The sequence below is a fragment of the Mauremys mutica genome, chromosome 7 (genome assembly GCF_020497125.1).
Source record: "Mauremys mutica isolate MM-2020 ecotype Southern chromosome 7, ASM2049712v1, whole genome shotgun sequence".
Lineage (NCBI taxonomy): Eukaryota > Metazoa > Chordata > Testudines > Geoemydidae > Mauremys > Mauremys mutica.
The window spans coordinates 99806150-99832784 of NC_059078.1; the positions used below are offsets into that span (position 1 = coordinate 99806150).

The 26635-nt window shown below is 39.2% G+C and overlaps 1 protein-coding gene across 1 annotated transcript in view; it reads left to right on the forward strand.

The window, feature by feature from the left end:
- DNTT (DNA nucleotidylexotransferase) overlaps positions 1 to 26434 on the forward strand; it is a 221801-nt gene extending 195367 nt beyond the window's left edge. Inside the window, exon 12 of the mRNA XM_045023028.1 lies at positions 24873 to 26434. Coding sequence (XP_044878963.1) covers positions 24873 to 24959 — 87 coding nt within the window. The 3' untranslated portion in view covers positions 24960 to 26434. The remainder of the gene's footprint in view (positions 1 to 24872) is intronic.
- The last annotated feature ends 201 nt before the right edge of the window (positions 26435 to 26635 follow it).

Sequence of the window (26635 nt, forward strand, 5' to 3'; positions counted from 1 at the left end):
AATGACACACTATGCAGAGTACTGGATACGATTGGTGACAGTTTTGTATTTAAAAACTATTGTGTGATTCTGAATTACATAAAGTGTTATTAGTTTCTGAATAACAAGGAGGAGGTGAACTGTACATAACTACCACAAATAGCAAATTCCTAAGATTCCTGAGAACTCTTTCATGAGGCCCAATCTGATGAGATGCTGAATGCTAAGCATCTTCAGTGAGAACTATCCGCAGTAGGAATGATTTGCAGCTAAGTGGCAAACTAATATAAATATGAAAGCGGGGAATGTGGGCTTTTTTCTTCCAAATTGCCAAGATAGTACATGCAGTAACTGCTATGAATGTTGCACATAACTTTATTCATGAAATCCCCAATTTCAGAATGTATCCCTATTCAGGAAAGTGCTTAATTGCTTTCTTGAATAAGGCCTAAACAATCTTTTTTTTTTTTTCATTTTAGTCCTCTTCCTAAGAGTTTATGATAGAAACCGCAAACAGTTATGTGGCTGGTATAATCCGCCTAAATAAAATACTTTCTATCTTACACTAGATTCAATGTTCCTCTACTAGGAAAAGTTCTAAAAACATGAGCGCCATATGTGACCACTGCATTGTCAAATAGTAGTGACTGATGCACATTATTGGCCTAAGCCTGCAAGTAAGCTCTTCTTAACTTTTGAGGGTGACTTTAATCAGCCTTGGAATTTGTGGAAAAGCTATTAAAATTATTATTTCCCCTTTAAGAATACAACTTAGAAGAGAAATAATAGCCTTGTAATACCTGTGCATGCTAAAAGTTTGCACATGGAAAGCTGTAACATTTCATTTAACATTGTTGATGATTCCCAAACTGTCCATAATGACAGTTAAGGAATGGAGGTCTGGATACTGTTGTGTGCCCGCTGTATTGTATAGGGCAGTATTGTTGACTACATAACTTTGTCCAACTGAATTTTTAAAATATTATATATTAGTATTAAATCTTCATGCTTTTCAGTCTGGGTTTATGTAAAAGGCAAGAATGAAAAACGCAGCATAGTAGATAGTAACAGTATGTTCCTGGCATGATATCTGATGAACCTCAATTTTTTGCAGCTGGTGAACACAACAGAAGACTGTCAGGAGCATTTCTAGTTACTTTCTTTCTGCTTTCTAAAGCCAAACAGTAGGGATCTATTATCGACCACCTGACCAGGACAATGATAGTGACAATGAAATGCTAAGAGAGATTAGAGAGACTATCAAAATAAAGAACTCAATAGTAGTGGGGGATTTCAATTATCCCCATATTGATTGGGTACATGTCACCTCAGGACGAAATGCAGAGACAAAATTTCTCAATACTTTAAATAACTGCTTCTTGGAGCAGCTGATACAAGAACCCACAAGGGGAGAGGCAATTCTCAATTTAGTCCTGAGTGGAATGCAGGATCTGGTCCCAGAAGTAACTATAACAGGACCACTTGGAAATAGTGACCATAATATAACATTTAACATTCCTGTGGTGGGAAGAACATCTCAACAGCTCAACACTGTGTCATTTCATTTCAGAAAGGGGAACTATGAAAAAATGAGGAGGTTAGTTAAACAGAAATTAAAAGTTACAGTGACTAGTGAAATCCCTGCAAGTTGCATGGACACTTTTTAAAGACACCATAATAGAGGCCCAGCTTAACTGTATACCCCAAATTAAAAAACACAGTAAAAAAACCTAAAAAAGAGCCCCCGGGGCTTAACCACCATGTAAAAGAAGCAGTGAGAGATAAAAAGACATCTTTTAAAAAGTAGAAGTTAGATCCTAGTGAGGTAAATAGAAAGGAGCATAAACACTGCCAAATTAAGTGTAAAACGATAATAAGAAATGCAAAAAAGGAGTCTGAAGAACAGTTAGCTAAAAACTCAAAAGGTAATAGCAAAATGTTTTTTAAGTACATCAGAAGCAGGAAGCCTGCTAAACAACCAGTGGGGCCCCTGGATGATTGAGATACAAAAGAAGCACTTAAAGATGATAGTCATTGCAGAGAAACTAAATGAATTCTTTGTTTCAGTCTTCACAGCTGAGGATGTTAGGGAGATTCCCAAACTTGAGCTGTCCATTTTAGGTGACAAATCTGAGGAATTGTCACAGATTGACGTTTCATTAGAGGAGGTTTTGGAATTAATTGATAAACTTAACAGCAACAAGTCACCTGGACCAGATGGCATTCACACAAGAGTTCTGAAAGAACTCAAATGTGAAATTGCGGAATGATTAACTATGGTTTGTAACCTGTCGTTTAAATTGGCTTCTGTATCCAGTGACTGGAAGATAGCTAATGTAACGCCAATGTTTAAAAAAAAAAAGGGGGCTCTAGTGGTGATCCCGGCAATTACAGACCAATAAGTCTAACGTCAGTACCGGGCAAATTAATTGAAACAATAGTAAAGAATAAAATTGTCAGACACATAGAAGAACATAAATTGTTGGGCAAAAGTCAACATGGTTTCTGTAAAGGGAAATAATGTCTTAGAGTTCTTTGAAGGGGTCAACAAACATGTGGAGAAGGGGGATCCAGTGGACATAGTGTACTTAGATTTCCAGAAAGCCTTTGACGAGGTCCCTCACCAAAGGCTCTTACATAAATTAAGTTGTCATGGGATAAGAGGGAAGATCCTTTCATGGATTGAGAACTGGTTAAAAGACAGGGAACAAAGGGTAGGAATAAATGGTAAATTTTCAGAATGGGGAGGGGTAACTAGTGGTGTTCCCCAAGGGTCTGTCCTAGGACCAATCCTATTCAACTTAGTCATAAATGATCTGGAGAAAGGGGTAAAAAGTGAGGTAGCAAAGTTTGTAGATGATACTAACTGCTCAAGACAGTTAAAACCAAAGCAAACTGTGAAGAACTTCAAAAAGATCTCACAAAACTAAGTGATCGGGCAACAAAATGGCAAATGAAATTTAATATGGATAAATGTAAGGTAATGCACATTGGAAAAAATAACCCCAACTATACACACAATATGATGGGGGCTAATTTAGCTACAACTAATCAGGAAAGAGATCTTGGAGTCATCGTGGATAGTTCTCTGAAGACGTCCACACAATGTGCGGCGGCAATCAAAAAAGCAAACAGGATGTTAGGAATCATTAAAAAAGGAATAGCGAATAAGATGGAGAATATCTTATTGCCCTTATATAAATCCATGGTATGCCCACATCTTGAATACTGCATACAGATGTGGTCTCCTCATTTCAAAAAAGATACTTGCATTAGAAAAAGTTCAGAAAAGGGCAACTAAAATGATTAGGGGTTTGGGTTGGGTCCCATATGAGGAGAGATTAAGGAGGCTAGGACTTTTCTGCTTGGAAAAGAGGAGACTAAGGAGGGGATATGATAGAGGTATATAAAATCATGAGTGCTGTGGAGAAAGTGAATAAGGAAAAGTTATTTACTTGTTCCCATAATATAAGAACTAGTGGCCACCAAATGAAATTAATGGGCAGCAGGTTTAAAACAAATAAAAGGAATTTCTTCTTCACACAGTCAACCTGTGGAACTCCTTGCCTGAGGAGGTTGTGAAGTCTAGGACTATAACAGCATTTAAAAGAAAACTAGATAAATTCATGGAAGTTAAGTCCATTAATGGCTATTAGTCAGGATGGGTAAGGAATGGTGTTCCTAGCCTCTGTTTGTCAGAGGGTGGAGATGGATGGCAGGAGAGAGATCACTTGATCATTACCTATTAGGTTCACTCCCTCTGGCGCACCTAGCATTGGCCACTGTCGGTAGACAGGATACTGGGCTGGATGGACCTTTGGTCTGACCCAGTATGGCCATTCTTATGTTCAAATTCCCAGTGCAAATATTTCCCCTTTTCAGCTTTTCTCCTCCTCCTGTATTTTTTTTTCCTTTAGATGTCATGATTACTTGAGACGAAGTGAGTGAGAAGATATTTTTTCCTTCTGGGTTTATGTTTAGTAGAGTAAAATACTGTCCCATTTGAAGTCAATGGGAGTTTTGCCACTGATTTCAACTGGGGCCAGGATTTCATCCCAAATCTCGTCTTTCCTTTTTCAATATATCTGCCTGTCACTACATTTGAGGAAAATTAAGGAGACTTTTGGAAGCTTCCAAGGGAGATGCAGTGTGTAACTGAATGATTTGGGAATATTGAGCAGGTTGTATAGTTATTTTTAAAAAAAGAGAGAGATTAAATTGATGCCATACTATCCCTGTATTTCTGGAAAACACAGGATACATTAGCTATACTTGTTCTTTGGCAAGATACCTAGTAACCTTAATCATATGTATCATTGGAAAGAGCTCAGAAGAAAGATGTTTATGCTATTATATATTCATTTTATTACATAAATATCTACAGCATTCATATATGTGTGTTTAGCTATAATGTTAAACAGCTATATTTTAAAGTCAGTTTTCTTGCTGCAGCATCTGAGAATGTTTATTTCATGCCATCTTTTATTATAGGGAATGTCTGCAGTAGTTTACTTGCAGAGTTAAACAGATTCTTTAAAAACTGGATGTTAGTCTTATGTTGGCAGATGCTATGTTAAAATTATGAGGATATAACAGTGAGACAGTCAGCCTGGAGAACATCCTGATGAATTAAACATGCTACAGCTGCAAAGTTTGCTTTTTGATGTTTGCAATAATGACTGGATTAAAGATAAAGTAAACATAAAGATCCAGAGTTTATATTGATTTCCAATGTGATCAGTGTTGTTCACATAGTCATTGCTACAATTGAACACTGAATCATTGTAAACAGATGCACATGCTTTCATTTACTAAATGCTTCCAATTCTCTTATCACTTTTGGCAAAATAGCAATTACACATGTGACTCCGGGGATTAGTTTTTCTTTGCACCTGGTGTGTTTTAGAAATTAAGAACTAAAATAATCTGATTTTTTTTCCTGATAGATAAAAAAAGATCATGCATTTTCTTCCACATAAGTGCCATTTAAATAATGTTCTCTTGTTATCTTAAATGTCTAGTAAATCACATGTGATGAGTCACATTTACAAAGCCAATTTGTAAATCCACTTACATACAAAACTAATCAAGTTATTGTGTAAACAGTTAGGCATTTAGCCCTTTATAACAAACAACTGACTGCATGTCCAACACAAAATACAAATGTGCAACCTAACCTTGGTCTCCTTTGCTTGGTGTGTTTTCTGAATAGCACAATGAATCCTAGGTTAATACTGAAAGGAAATGGCTTTCAAGTTGTGCAAATATCTGCTCATCCCAAACATTTTGACTATTTTTCTTTACTAATGCCAACTTCTAGTGCTAATTTTGTGGTACCTCGCTTCAATTATTACTTGGTAATTTGTAAGATTACTTAAATGTATAATAATATAAACCGAGCAGAGCTATATTGCATAAAATCCAGACCTCCACGTACCTTTCTGCTGTTAGTCATTCAGATGAGACTTTATTAAAGCAAACAGAATAGGTCAGCCTAACAGTATTTGACAAAGCAGGGCTACTGTAAATATTATGTTCTTCAGGCAAAACAAGAATAAAACTAAATTGAAAGACCAACTAATCCTTAATAATAAATTTCTATGCCTTTGTGACAAAGAATAGATTGTCAGAGAACTATATGGGGATGTAAGTGCACAAGTCCTGATATTTTTAATGGAAATTATATTCCTCCTGTATAACAGTTCTTTACTGAACATGCTAAAACTTACCCGTGGGTGTTCGCTGGGAATTTGAAAGTTCCCCTTCCCCTTAGTATGCCCACAAATAAAACTTTTTAAAGTTCTTCTCCTCCTCCTCCTGGTGCTAATTCATAATTGGCTTTCTGCACTTGTCATACAGGGTTTTTAATTATGAAAGCACTAAGAGGTGGACATTAATTTTTGTTCCTTATGTTAAAACTAGCCTTATATATTGCATCAATATTTTGATTTTATGCAGGATTTTTTTTATTTAATACTTAACACTTGATTCTTTTCAAACAAAATTTCATGGATAGTATTAATTTACTCTTGGTATATTATTTTTCAAAATGTTAAATGCCAAGAGTGTTGAACACTCTTTTAAACTGGTATTCAGTCTTTATTTCTCCTTCACTACAAGTACATACAGTAGTATTATATGTAGGCACAAATAGTATGTACTGTGTGCGCACATATGAAGAAGAGGAGAGCTGATACCTTAGGCCTGCAGATGTTTTGTTAATCTGGGTTTTAAGGTACAGTAACAGGACAAGTACCTGGTACATTCCAATATTAGCATAATTAATCTATTTTACACAGTGAAACTACTTCCTGTGATTATTCAGAGATATAATACTAACAAATCTGTTACTATAGCCCTGGACAAAAACTTTCAGTTGTAGTATTTCTGATTAAGAATAGAGGACATGTCCAACTGTAGAATGAAATGAGAATTTATCATACTGGCTTCTCTGACTTTCAAAATGTATTCATGCCTAGAATTATGAGAATAACTTCCACTGCAGTATTTTGCATCAATACTATTACGCATGATTTTGCCTGTGGGCATTGAGTCAATGGGTAATGCTTGCAATACTGCTTTTTCAATCATGGTTTGTTATAATGTCATTTCAGAGAGTCATTTTTCCCCTCTGACTTATTTGTCATCTTATTTGTAGCTAGATTAGAAATAGATTAGTTCTTATTTAAGCAGGCACAGTGATGTGAATATTACTACAAAAATATCAGTTAAACGTGAAATTTACATTCCTAGCATAACATAATGTCAAAGGCACTTCTAATGATTTGCCAATGAAAGTTGTTATGATATTATCAAAGAGAGAATGCACAGCACATGCACAGTGCTGTGGGATATTAGTATCGCGCTTAAGGAAATACTTCACATAACGCAATTAGTACTGTGATAGTCTATAATTATCATGGAATTGTACTCATGATGGCCTCATTGTTCATAAAAGTATGCAAGATTCACAATTAAAGATGTTTCTTAATGGAAATTCACATTTAATAATTGTTTAGGGCCTGATCTTGGCACATTTTTCTCACCAAGTTATATCTTACTGTGAAGGTAGTCTCACTATTAGTGGAGTATGGTATTGTACTACTCAGGGTGAGTGAGTAAGGGTGGCAAACTCAGGTCCTTAATAGGGCTGGCCAGGAAACCAGAATTAATGTTTCATAAAACATTTTGAGCTTTCAATATTTGTTTTCATTCCAGGGCAGAACAAAACTGACACCTTCTGAAATTTTTCATGAAAAAATGAGAGTGCAAGATAAATATTTCAGAACAGTTTAATAGTCCAGCGGTTAGAGCACTCGCCTGGGATGTGGGAAACCTGCTCTGCTCTTCCTAATACAAACTAAGGACTTGAAGCAGTGTTCCCAGAACCCGGGTGAGTGCCCTAGCCACTGGGCTATTGGCTATTCTGGGGTTTTGACCAGATCGTCCATCCTGGATCTGAAAAACCTGCCTGACTAAAGTTTTTCTGAAAACTGTGTTTCTGTGAAAAGATTTGGTTCAGACAGATCCACATTTTTGATAAATATATATATATATATTTGAAAAGTTCCCAACCAACTCTAGTTCTTAGAGAGGTTTGCTTTTCATTTTATTAATTCCAGTTTTTCTACCATGGGAGATAATTGCTGCATAAAATTAACTGATATTTACTATGAATGTCAGCATTGTGTCTAGTTTTCAATGATAATCATTTTACTGAGCTTTATTTTTAATTCCTACGGTTTTTTTTTCTGGTATTGCCAACATATCTACGGTTTGATAGAGGAATGAGTCATTTAGTTTGCTGAAGAAGGTTCTAATTATGAAGGTATTTGTTACAGTCACACCTGAAGAAGAGGATTTAGCCAATTGTTACAAAGCTTTAACCACCATTTTAGAAAAACAATAATGACTTGCGGAAAGTGCTGTTAAAACTTGCACTTCATGGAAAGTTGGAAGGCACTTTTCTATAATTGCTTTACATAATTTTATGTCATTTGCAACTAGAGTAAAACGGTGTCAAACTTAACTTTGTTGGAGCTCTGACTTGATTGTTTTCTACCACAAAACTACAGTATCTTAAAAGTAAAAGGAAAGATGGTAGCTGGGTTACATGAGCCATGTTTCCAAAGTTTAACCTTCAACTCTAAGGATATCTGAACAGTAGAGCTAGAGGAGATCTCACATCCATCTTCTGGAAGAAAATGGAGTCATAGACATGAAGGAACTTTGTAGGTCATCATGACCAACCATATATTTCTATGACCAAACCCTGCCATAGAAGTCAGTGAGAATGTTATCTGATTATGGCTGGTAGGATTACTCTTCAGTATATTATTATTTAAGGTTTGTACAGGTGCCTAGCACCTTAACATAAAATGAAATCCTAGTCTCTGCCTCAAAGAGCATTATAGTCTAGGGTTCAAATTATGCCTGATAGGCTCTGGCTTAAGTAGAAGGCAGCATGAAGCTGCATATCCAGGGAAGCAGTGAAAAGAGCTCTTCAGTTATACATGAGGAAGCCATAAACAAATGTTCATAATAATACCATCAGGAAATGTATCCTTATTCTTACCCAAATGTACTGCCCTTTGGGTTAGGAAAATATAAATTTGCTGAGATGCACGTTTGATCAACACAGTCTTCCCCTTCTTGATATCATTTACTTTCTAGTATTTTACAGTTTTCATACAGTGCTCTCATGTGGTTTCTTTAAGCTATGTAGGTTAGAACCTTCAGAGCTGTTGCACAGGTGCAGCTCATGGCTTAGTTAACAATTCACAGGTGTCAGCAAGGGCACTGTTTGGTCTGCAGGATATTACTGGTGATGACATGCAAGAAGCAAAACTCAGCTTGACTTTTGGATCCCAGAATGACTTTGTAGGGATGTATGCAGTGTTGCTGTAACTGTGTTGGTCCCAGGATAATAGAGAGATGAGGTGAGGTAATGTCTTTTATTGGACCAACTTCTGTGGAGATAGAGACTAGTGTTGGGGCTTACACAGAGCTCTTCTTCAGGTCTGGGAAGTAAGAGAAAAAAGTCTTGTGAAGTGAGCATATTGGAGCTGGAAGAGATAGAGACACGATAAACTTACAACCCCACAATGCTATTTTTACAGAGTCACCTTGCAGAGTTGAACCATGCATATAACCCTTTCTTCTAGGGCTAATGAACCCAGTCAGATAGAATCAACGAGGAGTCCGGTGGCACCTTAAAGACTGGACTTTATGGATACAGACTAACACGACAATCAGATAGAATATGCATATTGTGTCCAATCTGTAACAGAACGCTTCCTGTGATGTGAAGAAATTTCTTCCACTTCCCTCACCATCATTTATTGTGTACACCCCTTCATTTCTTGATTTCATCTGGAAGCCGAGGTAGACATGCTAAAATACTGTGAATGTCCAGCTTCATGAGATTCTAGTCTGGTCTTATAGATAGCTGAGCCAAGGAGTTGGGAAGCATCTAACTGAACCTCTAAACCTTTTGAAGTTAGGCTATCTTCTCTACTTTCTTTCGTCTTACCTTCCCAGCTCATTATCTGTGTTCCACTGGCTTGTGAAATGACATAGCAACACACTAGAGGCCAATAATTGTTCCCAGTATAATAAAATCCACTGTATATAGAAAAATTAATACTTATTTAGGATTGCTTTACTGGGCTGTGTCTATGGGCGTATAGTTACATATAGTTTACTTTTTTTGCCACAGCTGTGTACTATGAGTTTATATTTAATCTGTCCCCCAGTATTGCCCTCCTCAGTCCAAATTTTTTCCTATTGTATTCTCTTACTAACATTCTCCCTTTTTGAACTTTTCATTAATGTTAGTCTTTCGTAAGTGCTTTTTTTGGTGGTGGTGGTAGGAGGAACTCAAGTTCCCCAGGCTCCTGAGTCTAGGATAAGTTTAATTGAAATCAATATTGAACAAGAAAATAATCATTTCAAAGTGCTATTTTGAAACTCATAAAACTTGAATGTCAATAAATGGAATGTCCAATTATTTGTGCCGTGGACTTTGGTTAATGTTTTATCACTCAGTCCATATAGCCTGATTGCCTCTGTTTCAAGTGACCCTTCTCTGGGAACGGGAAGTGTGTGCAGCAGATATTGAACATATGTTCTCTCCACCCTTCCTTTTCTCTCTCAGGTACTCCTTCAGAGTCAATCTGTTTGACAGTAGTGCTTGCCTCCTCGTATCTAAAACCTCCTAGTCAGCTCTATGCTTTGGTCTGGCTTGGAACATTACCTTTTTTTTTGAAGGAACACTGTTCTTGCCAGAGGTTGACTTTTGTCACCTCAGTGTTTAATGGTTTTCATGCTTGCTCTTGGTTGTGAGCCTAATGGGGGCTTGTGATGCAGAACAGGCCTCTGAGGTGAACAGCAGAAGTCTGCTTACAGGCTTTCAGGAGGCTTATTTGCTAGGGTTCACGAAAAGGCCATGCAGTTCACTGCAGTCTAAAGAAAAAGGCTTTCACATTTTTCCCAGTTAATTGACTTTTAATTATTTTGCAATGACAAAACATGGGTGGCAGTGTAATTTTTGGCTTCCCTTTGACAAGTGTTTACAAGGGGTACAGCAATCTGTGATTACATCATGTCATGTAGTTGTAACAGTTTGTTATCTGCATCTCTTCTGGGAATTTTTTCACCACTAGACACAATGGCAAGTATTGATACCTTATCTCGTGGGTCATTTTTTTCTTTTTTGCTGTAATTTTTTAGGCTGACCAAGTTTGTATGACTAGAAAAGCAGTCTGATTGTATTTTCTTTAAAAAATTGGAACAGGAATTAAAAAATATTCATATATAGTGTAAAGCAAGAAATGTTGAAAATATCTTTTTTTTTTTATTCTGTTGTTCCAAGTGAGGGGTAATCAACAGGCAGACCGTGGGCCAAATCCGGACCACCAGATGCTTTTGAATGGACCACAAAATCTTTTTATTTACTACTTGCTGTTTTGTTTTTATTTTCTTCCCTGGAGTCTGGACCTTGACTATACCTTGACCAAGAAATTTGGACCTTGGCAAAAAAAAAAAAATTGACTACTCCATATCTACAGTTTTGTAAAGCCAAATGCATGTACAAACTTTTTCTTATTTTCTTGTCCGATCTCCCCTTATATACCCCTTGCTACAGTGTTGTCCATGGTAGGCAACTAAATTATTATAACAGTTCCATTCTCACTGTTGTTCTTGAAGCTATTCTTCATTGTGCTCCATTTGTGATTCTTTCTCCAAAAAGAAAGACACAGAAATCAAGATCTTTTGCCTTCCAGCTCCCAAAACATAACTTCTTACATGAGAGAGCATTTTTCACTGCTCTGTGGCATATTGTTTTTACTGTACTCTATTTCTCTCTGTCTAGTGGATTTGTATATTGTCCATCCTGGGAACATTCATTTGGCTCTCAAAATATGAAATAACCGGAATTGCATTAGTATAACTGGCGTGCGTGCACACACACACATAATAGGTTTGTACCCAAGAACTGTTTCTAATTTCTGGTAGGCAAAAATCCTCTCAGCAAAATGGAACCCTCAAATGATTTTTCCCCCCACAAAAGGGGCCAAAAGGATGCTGGTTTAATTTTATATGTGAAACTTTTCACCCAATTTTGTTAACTGCTAAGATAATCGAAAAGTGTCTGTTTCTTGGTCTGTTTTTAACTTTTACCCCCCAGCAACTCTCATCTGTGTTTTTGCAGAATTTGATATGTAAGCCCAATACTCTCTCTTCCTTAAAAGTCTGATAAATGAAAAAGGGACTACGTTCAGGCTTTTGAGAGACTGTTTATTTCTTTCTTTCTCAATCTTTTGTGGGTTAGAAGAAATTGCTTTAGGCTAATGTCACATATTACATTTAATAACAATACATCAAGCAAAAAATCTATGAACTGCAGTTACCTTTTAGAAAAACGTTGACAGTGGCTGTCTTCTCTGTTCTTTCAGATAAGCACACTGATAATGGTGACTCTTGCACCTGTTGAAGCTTACTTTCTTATGTCCATTATTGATGTCTCTAAGATTTTTACAGATGTTAAGTGGTCTGAGGCAGCCACTTTATTGTTGCCATAACCCTACTCTCATAAAGTGTAATTACTGGATATGCTGAAGAGAGCTGCAGCAATTTTAAAAAAATACTAGAAAAGCTATAACAGGACATAAAGACATCAGTGCTTTTTTTTTGAAGACAAGGTGTTTTCCAAATATTTTTCCTGCAATAAAATAGAATCTTTTTTTAGTCGAATATCTGAATTCCTTTGAGGTGATACACAGGGGTGTGGGTCTGAAAGTAATTACATAATGTTTTTAAAAATCTCCGAAGCAAGTAAAGAAATCATAGGTGCAGTCTGAGGCTTGCACATACTGTTCAAGTATCAAGTGAGTCTTTCATCAGGATTTTTTTTAAGCATAAGTGAAAGAAAAGAAATTTTATCCTGTGGAAAAATCATCAGCCCTTCTACACCGTTCAGTGCTTTAGCTCATCAAGAGTGTTTGCACATTAACATAGATGAACGCACGAGCAAGTGAAAGATCTTTATTGGGAAGGCAGATGATTCTTTCTCTACTAATACAAATATATCTAAGTACATTTTAATTTGGAAATAAAACCAACTGCAGCACTGAAAGGGAGATATATATATGGGAGCCTTGCAGAGGAGAAAGAACAACTGTGGAAGGGCTGGAGAGATAGAAAGATAGAAATAACGGGATCTAGGAAATGAGAGACTCTCCGAAGGCAGGGGAGGGAAGGAGATACTGGGATGAGGGTGGGGAAGGGGCAAACAGAAACCAACAGGAAATAGAAAGAGATGCAACAAGGGGAAAATTCGAGATGGAGTAATCTTCATCCTGGGACTAGAATGATTTGAAGAAAATGCCATATTTTGGAGAAAAAGGGAAGCCCTTTGTAAAAGGCTGATTTAATTAAAAATGGCTCCTCAGAGTCCTAGAATGTTAGTGTAATCTACACTCGCCGGTGTGTTTCATCAGTAGTCTTAGTGAAGATGGCTTAGTTGGTAGAGGCAACTGAAGTCAGTTAAACACTATCATTATTATTTATAACATCGATACTGCATCCACGGTACTTATGTTTCTCATTTACCATGTTTCCCTTAGTTCATCTTACTTACCTTAAAAAGAACTTCAGCCTATGAGTACTTGCCTGTTACAATAAACATTTGGTTAGGTCAGAAATACCTACCAGTCAGACTTCATACAGTTTGACTGGGACCTTCAAAGTTTTTTTTTTTTCCTGACTGGAAAGTTTGATCTTACATCCTAATTTATTTCAAAAGTAAAAAAGAACATTCAGATGAGAAATAAGCTGGTGCCCTAACAAGTTGTTTATTTTACTGTGATTCTTTCTACAGCAAATACATCTCACATTTGAATGCTTAATTTGGTAAGTGCCAAAGTGAGTTAAGTATATTATTTTGCCAGTTAGACTATGATTGTAGGAAACTGGCCATTTCAGCTCTCTCGTTAGCCTTTGGTATTGTTTACCCTTGGCAATTACTTAGGTTTCCATTTGATTAGTATAATAATAATGCTCCACTTGTTTTTCTGCATCCATAGTCATAATAACATAAGAATGGCCATACTGGGTCAGACCAATGGTCCATTTAGCCCAGTATCCTGTCTTATGACAGTGTACAGTGCCACATGCTTCAGAGGGAATGAACAGAACAGGGCAATTATTGAGCGATCCACGCCCTGGTGTCCAGTCCCAGCTTCTGGCAGTCAGAGGTTTAGGGACTCCAAGAGCATGGGGTTGCATCCCTGACCATGTGGGCTAATAGCCATTGATGGATCTATCCTTCATGAATGTATCTAATTTTTTTTTAGCCCATTATACTTTTGCCTTCACAACATCCCATGGCAACGGGTTCCACAAGTTGACTGTGTGATATGTGAAGAAGTACTTCCTTATGTTTGTTTAAACCTGCTGCCTGTTAATTTAATTGGGTGACTGGTTCTTGTGTTATGTAAAGGGGTAAATAACACTTCCTTATTCACTTCCTCCATACCATTCATGGTTTTATAGACCTCTATCATATCTGCTATTAGTTGTCTCTTTTCTAAGCTGAACAGTCCCAGTCTTTTTAGTCTTTCCTCAGATGGAAGCTGTTCCATACTCCCTAATCATTTTTGTTGCCCTTCTATGTACTTTTTCCATTTCTAATATATCTTTTTTTGAGGTAGGGTGACCAGAACTGCATGCAGTATTCAAGGTGTGGGCGTACCATGGACTTTATACAGTGGCTTTATGATATTTTCTGTCTTATTATCTATCTCTTTCCTAATGGTTCCTAACATTCTGTTAGCTTTTTTGACTGCCGCTGCACACTGAGCTGATGTTTTCAGATAACAATCTACAATCACTCCAATTCCCAGACTCCAGTTTTTATTAGGACATCTTGATTGATTCCACCGGATGACTGTGCTTTGGTTCATGTAGCCCTGCTACCCTTAAATGAGAATTGCAGTGAGTGAATAGATAATTTATAGATATTTATATTTCTGTCTGTCAGTGGCGAGGATGCTATTTGGACAAGGGAGGGCAAATAGAGAACAAATAACCGAGCAGCCTTGCACTTTTGCTCTAACCAATCAATCATGGTCTAATGTTTAAATTGTAGATCTTTGAAGATGTTAGTGTGTTACTCCTGTAACTTGCCATTTAATGCACTGGCCTTTCATGTCTGGATAAGTAGTTTCAAATCTCAAAGACTGCAAGGTCTTTGTTTAGTTCTGAATAGATATTGTAAAGGGACCAAACTGACATAATATCTTGGAAGATATATCTATAGTAAAGTGACAGAGGGTGTGCAAATTGCTGTGCAAGATACATTTGAGCTGCATTATAGTATCCTAGGGTGACCATGTTTTCCCAAAGGCCTGGTCTACACTACTGGGTTAGGTCGAATTTAGCTGTGTTAGATCGATTTAAAAATGACTGCGTCCGCACAACCAACCCTGTTCCATCGACCTAAAGGGCTCTTAAAATTGACTTCTGTACTCCTCCCCGATGAGGTGAGTAGCGCTAAAATCGAGCTTGCTGGGTCAAATTTGGGGTAGTGCAGACGCAAATCAACGGTATTGGCCTCTGCGAGCTATCCTAGAGTGCTCCATTGTGACTGCTCTGGACAGCACTTTGAACTCCAGTGCACTAGCCAGGTACACAGGAAAAGCCCCAGGAACTTTTTAATTTCATTTCCTGTTTGGTCAGCATGGCGAACTCAGCAGCACAGGTGACCATGCCATCGCCCCAGAATCGTAGGCTGTAGAATGTTTCTACGCTCCCCCTATCATCTCTGTCCCTGAGGTTATCGTAGATTAGAAGGTGAAAAAAACACACTCACGATTACATGTTTTCCGAGCTCATGCAGTCCTCCCGCACTGATAGGACACAGCTTAATGCATGGAGGCATTCTGTGGCAGAGGCCAGGGCCGGCTCCAGACCCCAGTGCGCCAAGCGCGCGCTTGGGGCGGCATTTTGCCGGGAGGGTGGCAGGCGGGTCTGGCGGACCTTCCGCAGTCATGCCTGCGGGAGGTCCACCGGAGCCGCGGGTCCAGCGGACCTCCCGCAGGAATGACTGCAGAGGGTCCGCTGGTCCTGCGGCTCAGGTGGACCTCCCGCAGGCATGACTGCTTGGGGTGGCCAAATTCCTAGAGCCGCCCCTGGCAGAGGCCAGGAAAGAATTAAGTGAGCATGAAGAGCGGAGGCAGGACATGATGGTGAGGCTGTTGTGGGAGCAAACAGACATGATGAAGCATCTGTTGGAGCTACAGGAAAGCCAACAAGCGCACAGACCCCCGCTGCATCCACTGTATAACCGCCTACCCTCCTCCCCATGTTCCACAGCCACTCCACTCCAGAGGATGGCCCAAGCAACAGAAGGCTGTCATTCAAACAGTTTGATTTTTAGTGTGGCTACAATAAGCAATGTGGCCTTGTCCTTCTCTCCTCCCCCACCCCAACCAGGCTACCTTGTCCGTTATCTCATTTTTCTTTTTAATTAAGAAAGAAAGAATGCATGGTTTCAAAACAATAGTTACTTTGTTTCGAAGGGGGGAGGTTGATTGGCTTACAGGGAATTAAAATCAACAAAGGGGGCGGGTTTGCATCAAGGAGAAACACACATAACTGTCATACTGAAGTCTGGCCCGTCATGAAACTGGTTTTCAAAGCCTCTCTGATGCGCAGCGCACCTTGCTGTCCTCTTCTAATCGCCCTGGTGTCTGGCTGCTCTTAATTTGCCTCAATCTCCCACCCCACCATAAACATCTCCCCTTACTCTCACAGATATTATGGAGCACACAGTAAGCAGCAATAGCAATGGGAATGTTGGTGCGCTGAGGTCTGACCAAAGGCACCAGTGAGCTTTTAAATGTCCAAAGGCACATTCTACCACCATTCTGCACTTGCTCAGCCTATAGTTGAACTGCTCCTTACTACTGTCCAGGCTTCATGAGCCATGGGAGCAAGGGGTATGCGGAGGTGGGTGTAACCACGTGGTGCTGCCAGATGGGAGAGCAGCCTGAGGCAGAAGCCTCTAGCTTGCATGATATTCCAGGCAGGACTGAATCTCCATGAGATGAAACTTAAAGAAGAGAATGACCTGGAGTCTCTGGTTCCCATTCAGTGCTCTAAGAGGAGGATGGCCATGTCTGTCCTGGTGCCCCTGATCGACCTCACTGAGGAGGATTCCAAGGAGTCCTCCCAGAACAGCAGTACCACGTCTGCCAGCAGCACCCAGGAGGACCAGAACGGATCCCCTGAGCTCATCACTGGGGAGCAGGAGAGCAGAGTTGGAGGGGAGGTGGTGGAGCCGTACACCATGCCCTGGAGGTTGCTAGGAGCCAGGCAGGGAAGATGTTCCCAGAACCCCCTGCCAATCTACATGTCCGATGAGGACAAGTACCAGTCCTACTGCTGCAAAGGCAAGGAGCTGCTGCTGTGTAGCAATGCCAGCTGCTGCAGGTGCTTCTGTGTCGAATGCTTGGAGGTCCTAGTGTAGGGCAAGGTACCTCGGCCAAGGCAAAAGAGCAAGAGCCCTGAAGCTGTTACACGTGTCAACCACAGCAGAGCTATGGGGTGTTACAGCACCGACTGGACTGGAATGTACGGCTGCAGGACTTCTTCACCAGCGACAAAGAACAGCAATATAATGCACCTAAAATCTAAAAAGGCCCGCACATTTCCCAGAGTCACTACCCTTGATAACAGAACATCAATTATTGCATTGGCTACTTGGATCACAGCAACCCCCACAGTAGACTTGCCCATAACAACAGTGGTGGCGGTGAGCTGAGTGGGCTCAATGCTTGCTGTGGTATGGCGTCTGCACAGGTAACCCAGGAAAAAAGGCACAAAATGATTGTCTGCCGTTGCTTTCACAGAGGGAGAGGCGACTGATGACATGTACCCAAAACCACCCGCAACAATGTTTTTGCCCCATCAGGCATTGGGAGCTTAACCCAGAATTCTAATGGGTGGCGGAGACTACGGGAACTGTGGGATAGCTACCCACTGTGCACCGCTCCGTAAGTCGATGCTAGCCACGGTAGTGAGGACTTAATGTGCTTAGTGGGGACATACGCAATCGACTGTATAAAATCAATTTCTAAAAATCGACTTCTATAACATCGACCTAATTTCATAGTGTAGACATACCCAAAGGGGAAAATGGGACAAAACTGGTTTGAAAATAGCTCATTTCTAGGCACACTGAGCAGTAGACTCCCAGGTTTGCAAATGGTGATACATCTACATTTTTCTATCTATTCATTTGTTACCGTCTTGCTTACTCCCACTGTGATGACTCAAGTAGTGCTGGAGCTGTTATGAGTATATTGTCTGCCTGGTATTTATCCAATATATTGAAAATACTGTAAAAATAGTAATAATTATGCTGCCAATTAAATTAAACTTTTTAATAATTTTAAAATGAATGGAAAATGTGTACTAATTAAGTTAATGTAGGTAGATGTCACATACCACCTTGTACATGAAAATTACTGAGTGTAAATCAGGTTTAAATGAGAAAATCACTAAGAACGCTATACGCAAGAGTTTCTCATTTCAGAATATACAAGCATTTTGGGATACAAAGGGAAGACTGGAATGAGTACATGCATGATATTCTCTGATGCACACCTAAAAGTCAAAGCTAGGCCAAACACTGCATATTTTCTTTGCAATTTGTTACACTATTCTCAAAAATATTTTTTCTGTTTTTCCTCCACAATCTGCTCAGTAAAAAAAAGTATGTGAGAACCAGATCTTTTATAGATCTCAAAGCCTAGGACCTCAAGGGGTCTTGTATCCCAGCTGGCAATCTGCCTCCACCTTCTCCATATTTTATAGGTTCCATGGGATAATGTAACCCAATACTGTGCCCATTGCATTTTTACTGGACTAATAGTTGCAGCAGCTAAACAGCCAATGCTACCTTAATTGTAGGAAAAATGAGGTATGGGACCAGATGCTTCACTCTGAGAAAGATCTTGGCTGTATAAGCCAGAGCAAGATCAAGTATGAGACTCCCAAATAATATTGAAGGGTAGTAGTGAGGGGCAGTATGTGTAATTTAAAATGAGAGCTGATGGCTTTTTGGTGGCCTATGTGAACCAAGCTGGTGATCTTAGTCTACTATTTCCTAAGGAACTAGGGTCTAATCCTCATCATGGATGGCAGTATCATCTAAATTAGCAGTACCCCTGATAAGCCAATTGTTTAAATAATGGGTACAGAAAAAATGAACAGCTGATCCTTCCACCAGATGACTCCTGTTCAGGATTAAGGAACGTAAGTGAGGAATGCGTGAGAGCTTACTCTGAGGACCTCACTTTCCAGGGCTGTGAGTTTGAAATCTTTTGCAAGAACTAAATCCACTTTTATTAATTAGATGATGTCTGTTGGGTGCTATGAAATTGTAAGTGCTAGGTGGGTATTTTATGAGTTAAGTTGTGGCATACAAGCTCATTTCTGAACCGCTGAGGTGGGAAACAATCTGAGGTAAAGTCCTATAGTGAGTGATGTTTATCTTATTTAAAAATTTCTAGTACCTCTTTTGCTCAATTCAGTATTTTTACTCTAAGTTATTTATAATAATAGTGAGATGTACTGGTAGGTTTGCATGGAACAGATGTGAATTTGTGTCTATTTTGAATGTTAACTGAGTGAACACAGTTGACAGGTCAGGGTGTTTTTGCAATGACTACAACCTATTAGAAATAGAAGGCCAGGTAAAGAATCATAATCTCATGCTGGATATTCCAGGACAACACTATATGGTTGTGCCTTAAACCCTTTTACAAAACTTGCACTCTTAAAAAGTAACTCATACAAGCATCTAACTAGGTTAGTATAACTGTAATTGTGGGGTTTCTTATAAACTAGACCTATTGGACAGTATCTACAGGCTGGTTTTAATTTGAATATTTTAGAAAGTCCTTTGCTTTCTATTTGTATAAAAACTATTTTCCACATGGTGATCTTCACCAATCTCTGCTTTCTTTGGACCGTCTTACCCTTCTACCTGTATTGTATTGGATGAATTGCCCCTCACATGCTGACGATAGAGTGACCAGACAGGGGCGGCTCTAGGCATTTTGCCGCCCCAAGCACGGCAGGCAGGCTGCCTTCGGCGGCTTGCTTGCGGAGGGGCCGCTGGTCCCGCAGCTTCCGAGAGGTCCACTGAAGCCACGGGACCAGCGGACCCTCCTCAGGCAAGCTGCCGAGGGCAGCCTGCCTGCCGCCCTCGCGGTGCCGGCAGAGCGCCCCCCACAGCGTGCCGCCCCAAGCACGCGCTTGGCGTGCTGGGGCCTGGAGCCGCCCCTGTGACCAGATGTCCCAATTGTATAGGGACAATCCTGATTTTTGGGTCTTTTCTTATATAGGCTCCTATCCCCTCCCGTCCCAATTTTTCACCTTTGCTGTCTGGTCACCCCAGCTGAGGAACTAGTAGGTCTGTATATGTGTTGGCCTAGTCAAGAAACTGGACAAAAAATGGTTAATGTTACACACAAAAGTTCTCTGTAAAATGGGAGAAGGAAGTCTGTGAGCCACAGACATGGAAAGAACCAGAATGCTTTATAACTCTTCATGTTGTTTAAATGATACCTATAACCCCCTGCAAAAATTGCCTCTCATTCCCAAAAGCAGCACACCCATATGATTTATTTAACTAATACTATAATTCTTATTTAGATATTGATGTTTTTGTCTAGCTGGTTTCATAGAATTAAATGAGATTTAAAAAGGTAATAATAAAAATAGCATGACATCTGATTGAACTTTGGGAATCAGGAATTAGGAAATCATCAAATAGTGCTTCACAATTTATTAAAAATCGTATTGATCATTAATGCCAAAATGAAAAATAAGAAGTAGCAATTCACACAAGAAAACATTTGGAAGGTAGATTAATCTGCATTAAGTGTAGTTAATGGTCATGTTTGCAACCACAATTTTAATATTTCCATCCACTGGAATAACAGAATTGATCAAATGGGATAAGAGGCAAGAGATACCAGCTGCTACAACCCATTGTTTTTTGTAAGTTTAATTGATGATGATGATGATGATTGAGTGGGAATGCAGCTTGGTTCTGTTGAACTTTGGTAAAAAGCTGCAAAAAATTCACAAGAAGACAGGCAGTTCATTATTTACTTCTTTTGAGCAAAAAGGAGTGTGTGGGGGGGGGGGGGGAAGAGGGAGACCCAGGGGTAGGGGAGAAACAAAAAGGAAAAGAACAGGGTTGATTGCTGATTGTAATAATCAAATATGCATCATTGTATTAGTTCAGTACAGATTGACAAAGAGGCAGCATAATAGGTTATGATTTACATTAATACCACTCAGACAGCTAAAGTAGTTGGCAGGTACCAACTAGAGATTCATTTAGAGACATGGGCTGTAGCTGCTAAGAACAGTTGTCAGCATCAACTTCTTGTATTAAAAAATTCCTGTCAAGCAAATGAGATGAGTAGTACTCATAAACATGCTATTTCTGTAAGTAGGGTGAAAGAACAAACTTAAAAGTGCAATTCTATTGTGCAACAGAAATGGCAAGCAGTTTGAGGTCCAGAAGACATGAAGTGCTTCCATTAAAGACCATCCATAACAGATGGCCACACATTTTAAGAACACATCTCGGGTTTCTGCAATTATTCATGGATGTTTTAAAAAAAAATCATCCAAGTCCCATCCTCCCACATGGAGGGGGGAAAATATCATTATTTTGCCTGCTTTTTTATTTTTTTAATTGGATGATTTTAGCAGTTTGTTAAACTGAAAAATCTTTATTATACAGTCAAAACACAGTGCACTCAGCATTTATGTAAAAATTAATATTTGATCATCTTAATCTATTGTGAGACAGTGCTGCAGATATGCCATGATCCATTCATGTTTTCCTCTCTTCCATTATCCACAAGTGAGTGACAAAATCCTGCCTTTTAGAAATAACTCAATAAAGAGAGAAAGGAGACAAGTAGGCTTAGGAAAATGTGGGTCCCTCCAATTACCATGATTATCAGAATACCTAGTTGGTTACCCTCCCACATTCCAAATAATAGTGGATGGTAGGTGTCACTAGGTTTTTGATGTTATTCCCAGAAGTACTGCAGCAGCCCAGAAAGTAGTGCTGTTGCTTGGAAATGTGTTGCGGTTTTGGAAGGCTGCACCCTGATGTTTTGTAACTCAGTTGTAATATATCATTTTCTGGAGAAGAAATATCTGGGATGCCATTATAGTATTGGGCGAAGATTTAAGGGATACTTAGGATGTTCTCATTTTGTTGTCTTCTTAGATTTTGTCTTTTCTGTCATTTCTACATTTCCCCCTATATGGGAAAGAATATCTTTTTCTAATGAGGTTTTGTTGTCTGTCTCTTGCTTATTTCAGAACATAAGATTTAAACTAAATTTAAAAAGTAATGGAACATAATGGGCTTGTGTTTGAAAAGTAGCCTCTGTTATTGCAGATACAATTTTTAACTTATAATTAAAATTGATGCTTGATAATTGCAGCATATTTATACTGTAGAAAATAGATTTCCAACTCTGTGCCTGTGGGCACCTTGCCAGTGTTTGGATGTTTTATATGCTATAAACTTCATATGCAAAAATTGGAGGTTGGACAACCGCCCTCCCCCATTAAAAATCAGGACTCCATGCTTATTATTATTATTATTATTATTAAAACAAAAATGAGTGTCAAGCTTCTTCCATTAGGAGCAAAAGACATCTCTGAACCAAGGGGCCAATCCTTCCCTTGAGTTTTAACATAGAATATCAGGGTTGGAAGGGACCTCAGGAGATCATCTAATCCAACCCCCTGCAGGGCTAATCCCCAGATAGATTTTTGCCTCATATCTCTAAGTGGCCCCCTCAAGTATTGAGCTCACAACCCTGGGTTTAGTAGGCCAATGCTCAAACCACTGACCTATCACTCCCTCCCTCCCTATGCCTTACTTGCAATGGATATCTCCTTAGACATACGTAGTTATGTTACGAGCGAAACAATTCTACATACCCTATGAAGTTTTGTTACCATTATGTACAAATGATGAACCATCAATATACATAGTACTAGGTCTAAACTGGGGAAAGCATTATTGAAATCAATGGATCTACACCTGTTTACAACAGGGCCAAATGTAAAGCTAGTGGAAAAGCTGCCACTGTCTTCAATGGGCTTTGGATCAGGCCTGTAGTGCAGTGCAATTGGTACACAAATTCCCAGTAACTGTGGAATATGAATCCCAAATAATTGGATTACATGACTTAACCAAGTAGATCCCATGCCTAGTAGGAACAAGTGTAGACAGGCTGCACCAGGGAAGTAGAGACTAACAAAAAGTAAATAGGTTTAAAGAGATCTGGCTATAAAATTTTGTGCACAGTTTCTAAAAATATCTTTATATTCAAAATTATATATAGTTAATATAGAATAAATACTTGCTATTTATTTAATAGAGAATAAATGAGTGTTAATTACAATGTCTGGATATTTGCACATTAAGATGAGTTTATGCTGCCAGTTCAGAAAAATGTTAAACACATGTTATACACTGTTGCACAACGTGACAGTAATTTGCTGAGATTGAAATGACTTTTAGGTTCCTTGAATGGGTTCAACTGCATATTGAGGGAACTTCACATAAATACCTTGTTAGTAGGTTGATAATTTTGAAACCGTGAAATGGGAACCACATATCTTTTCCCCTGTTGAGTTCACTGGAACTTTAAAGGATTATAGTTTCATTCTGAAGTGTCTTAACTTCTGCCATTTGATTTAGCCCTCATAACCTTTCTAGAACCATTGAACTGTCTTTCATTCTGTTCTGTAGTCCCGCAAAATAGCTGTTAAGAAAGTTGCTAGTTTGACTGACCTGGCTGTTGAAGCTGATCTGTGTCAGTGAAATATGGGCCCAAGCTGCAAAAATTGGATCCAGATCTTAATTTCAAACACCCCAACAATGAAAGTGTTGCACTTAGACTTTGATTCAGTTGGATCTATGCTGAAGGTAGGACCCAACTGAAATATGGAACACATTCAAGTTTGGGTGCTCAATTCTCCACTGAGCAAAGCTTGGGCACCAGAAAGGGTGGGGCTGACAGGGACCCTATTGTAGTCCCTGATTCTGTTTTACCTGGCTCTGGCATGACTGAAAGTTGCATAGGCCTAGCTTTAAACTGTGCTGATGGTGGTAAACCTTTTTATGAGCAAAGAATCCAGATGTGGAGAAATCTTGCTCTTCCACACTCCCTACCCTTCCCTCTCTTCCCCAGATCTCGTCCTAGTCTTTCCTCCCTACCCCCCTGTGTGCTCCTTCCCCCCATTATGTTCTCCAGCCAGGTTAAGTTCATTTTGCCCTGCAAAGTGAACTTGGTGAACCAGCGACTCTGGCCCTGGATTCTTAATGGACCCAAAGTTTGAGGTTGTTCAGATCTGGGATTCTGATTGAAGCACATCTGAACTATACAGCACTCCCAGGTGATAGTGGTAACCCACTGAACACCTGTCCTACTTCCAAACTCCTCCAGATGATGGGGTCCACACTATATTTTAATGCTCATCTGCACTGCAAGCTTTGTATCGTTAACTGATACAGCACCACAGTTATGAAAACAGTACACAACTACCACTTAGCTGTCCATACCACTTAGCTGTCAGATTTTCTAGTTTTCTTTCTTTAAAGAGTAAATGCTTACTCCTGGTTTCTGTGCCAGCATGTTACAATACAATATAAAATACCCATATGTGAAAGCAAATGTGAATTTTATGGTAACAACTTTATTGGGGAAAAATTCTAACTGTAGCTACCGCTACCCACAAAATTTCCAGCCCAGTTTTCCAGGCACATGACATTTCTTTGTATAAGTAATGGGAATTAGGAAAGCTCTGACATGCTGAGTTTTGCCCATAATTAGTGTAACTGTGTGGAATTGGCTTGAACATATCTTTTGAGAATAGTGCGATTTTCATATATATGACACTGATGAGCTTATTAGGAAAGTCAACCCTGGAGAAAAACCTTAACTTTCATTTAAAAAATGAAGTCCTAATCCTTATGCAGTTAGCCTTGAAATGTAAATCAGCACTAAAAGATGTAAACTAGTCACTGGGGTTGAAAGCAACAAGCAGTTTGGCTCCACTTCTGCAGGATAAGGAATGATTCTGCTTACCGTCTCCCACATTCTGAGGTCATCACTGTGCAGATTGATGTGGTAATAGAAAAAAGAGTTGCTTATGGGTGGGAGTGAGGGTGGAGAAGGCAAAAAATGACTAACCTAAGTTTCAAAAAGCAAACGCATTAATTTAAATAATCAAAAATGATCATATTAACCTTTCCCCCCCTCCCTTTACAGAGGATATTTCTCAAAGCCAAAAGCGAGGAAGAAATTTTTGCACATCTTGGCTTGGATTACCTTGAACCATGGGAAAGGAATGCGTAAAAAGATTTGCCAATGTTCTTTCATCAGTACACAGCTGTGGTAATCTTACAGTTTTTATTAGTGCTCATCATTGTAGTATCTTTCTGAATTAGCTATCTATGTGACAAGTAAATGTGTCTTTATAAAGAAAATTAGTGATTAAAATATTAGTTAGAATTCATTATAGATATTGATGTTTTATGTGCTCCTAGAAAGAATACCTATTTAAGCCCCGAAAGCTTCTGTTCCTGAGCTGTGCAGTAGGCAGAGCTTGAGTTACCACAGTTACTCCAATTTTATGCTGATGGATTTGCACTATAACCACTGGAATAAAACTATAAAGTATTGCAGCAGTGAGTCAGAGTGTAAATATACACTTGGCTGAGCTCGTGGTGGACTTACAGTCAACTCAACTACTCTTCGCTGTTTGTCTGTTTGTGACACAATATCTTTTGACTGCCACATCCACTCAATTCCAACATTTCAGGCAATGTTCTAGGTACTAATGGCTTCAACCCTATTGATTTTGGGGGGAAATCAGAAAACCAAAAGGGTGGACACATGGAGCTTCTGCCATGTGATTAGTACAACCACCACTTCAAGCACCTCTGCAATTGTTTATAGATCAAGCAACAAGTTTGATAGCACCAATTAGCACCTTCCATCTTAACACCTGTCAACATCTTCCAGCATGACAACACTTCATCTCATTTCTGCCTATCCTCCCAATAGAGTTTACCATATTGACACCCAAAATTACTTTTCTGCCAGACAAGTCAAGTCTGCTTTCTGCATTACCATGCTGATACATGAAGCACCTTCCATTGTGTTTTGCATCATGATGCTGACACTAAAACAGCAATGGGATTTTTCAATCCTAGTGCAAGAGAATAAAAGCTACAGTTGCTCATCTAAATACAATTCTTAATTCAGGGCAAAATTAATCAGACATTATACTTTAGGATTGTGCCATTTCTGCATACTTCATACCACAAGAGGAATTATTTAACATCCTGGTTTCTGCATAAAGAAGTCTTTGCAACTGATAACTCCCATCTTGCCTGCATATGCATTTCTCTCGGTTATGTCACCTGGAGGAGCGTGTATGTCAAATGGAGTTATAGCAGACATGCCAACTCTTGTGATTTCTAAGTAAAATTAAGCCTGTGTTGTACAGGGAGATTTCGGCAAACCAGTAAAGTGCCTGAAACGACTATGGCTTATTGCTAAAGGCAGCCTAGTCAGCAGTCTCAGCTTGACCAAGGCAGGAGAGGAGGGGGTTTGGGGTGCCACAGAAAGGGCAGCTTGACCCCGCATCCTTCCTGGTAAGAATTGTGTTGAAGTTGCTGATACATGCATTTTAGAGGAGCAGGATCCCCAGGAATGTCTAGTGGGGCCTCAAGGCTGCAAACTCTGGAAAAACCCACACCTGGTTAATCAATAATCAGAAGGAACCTCTTGCTTGACCATTGAAACTGCTTACTTAACAAGTTTTCTTTAAGGGACATGTTATTCTATTACTATTGTATAAATAAGGGGAAAAAGTTTGAGGTAGTTGGACTCATTTGGACTCTCCCTCTGGATACATCTTGCAATCCCCACCGGCAGACGGAAGATTTGGCCACTGGAAGCCTGCCGCTGTGTCACTCGAGAGCCACATTCAGCTTTGGTAATTATCAAGAGTTGGAGTTGTTTTA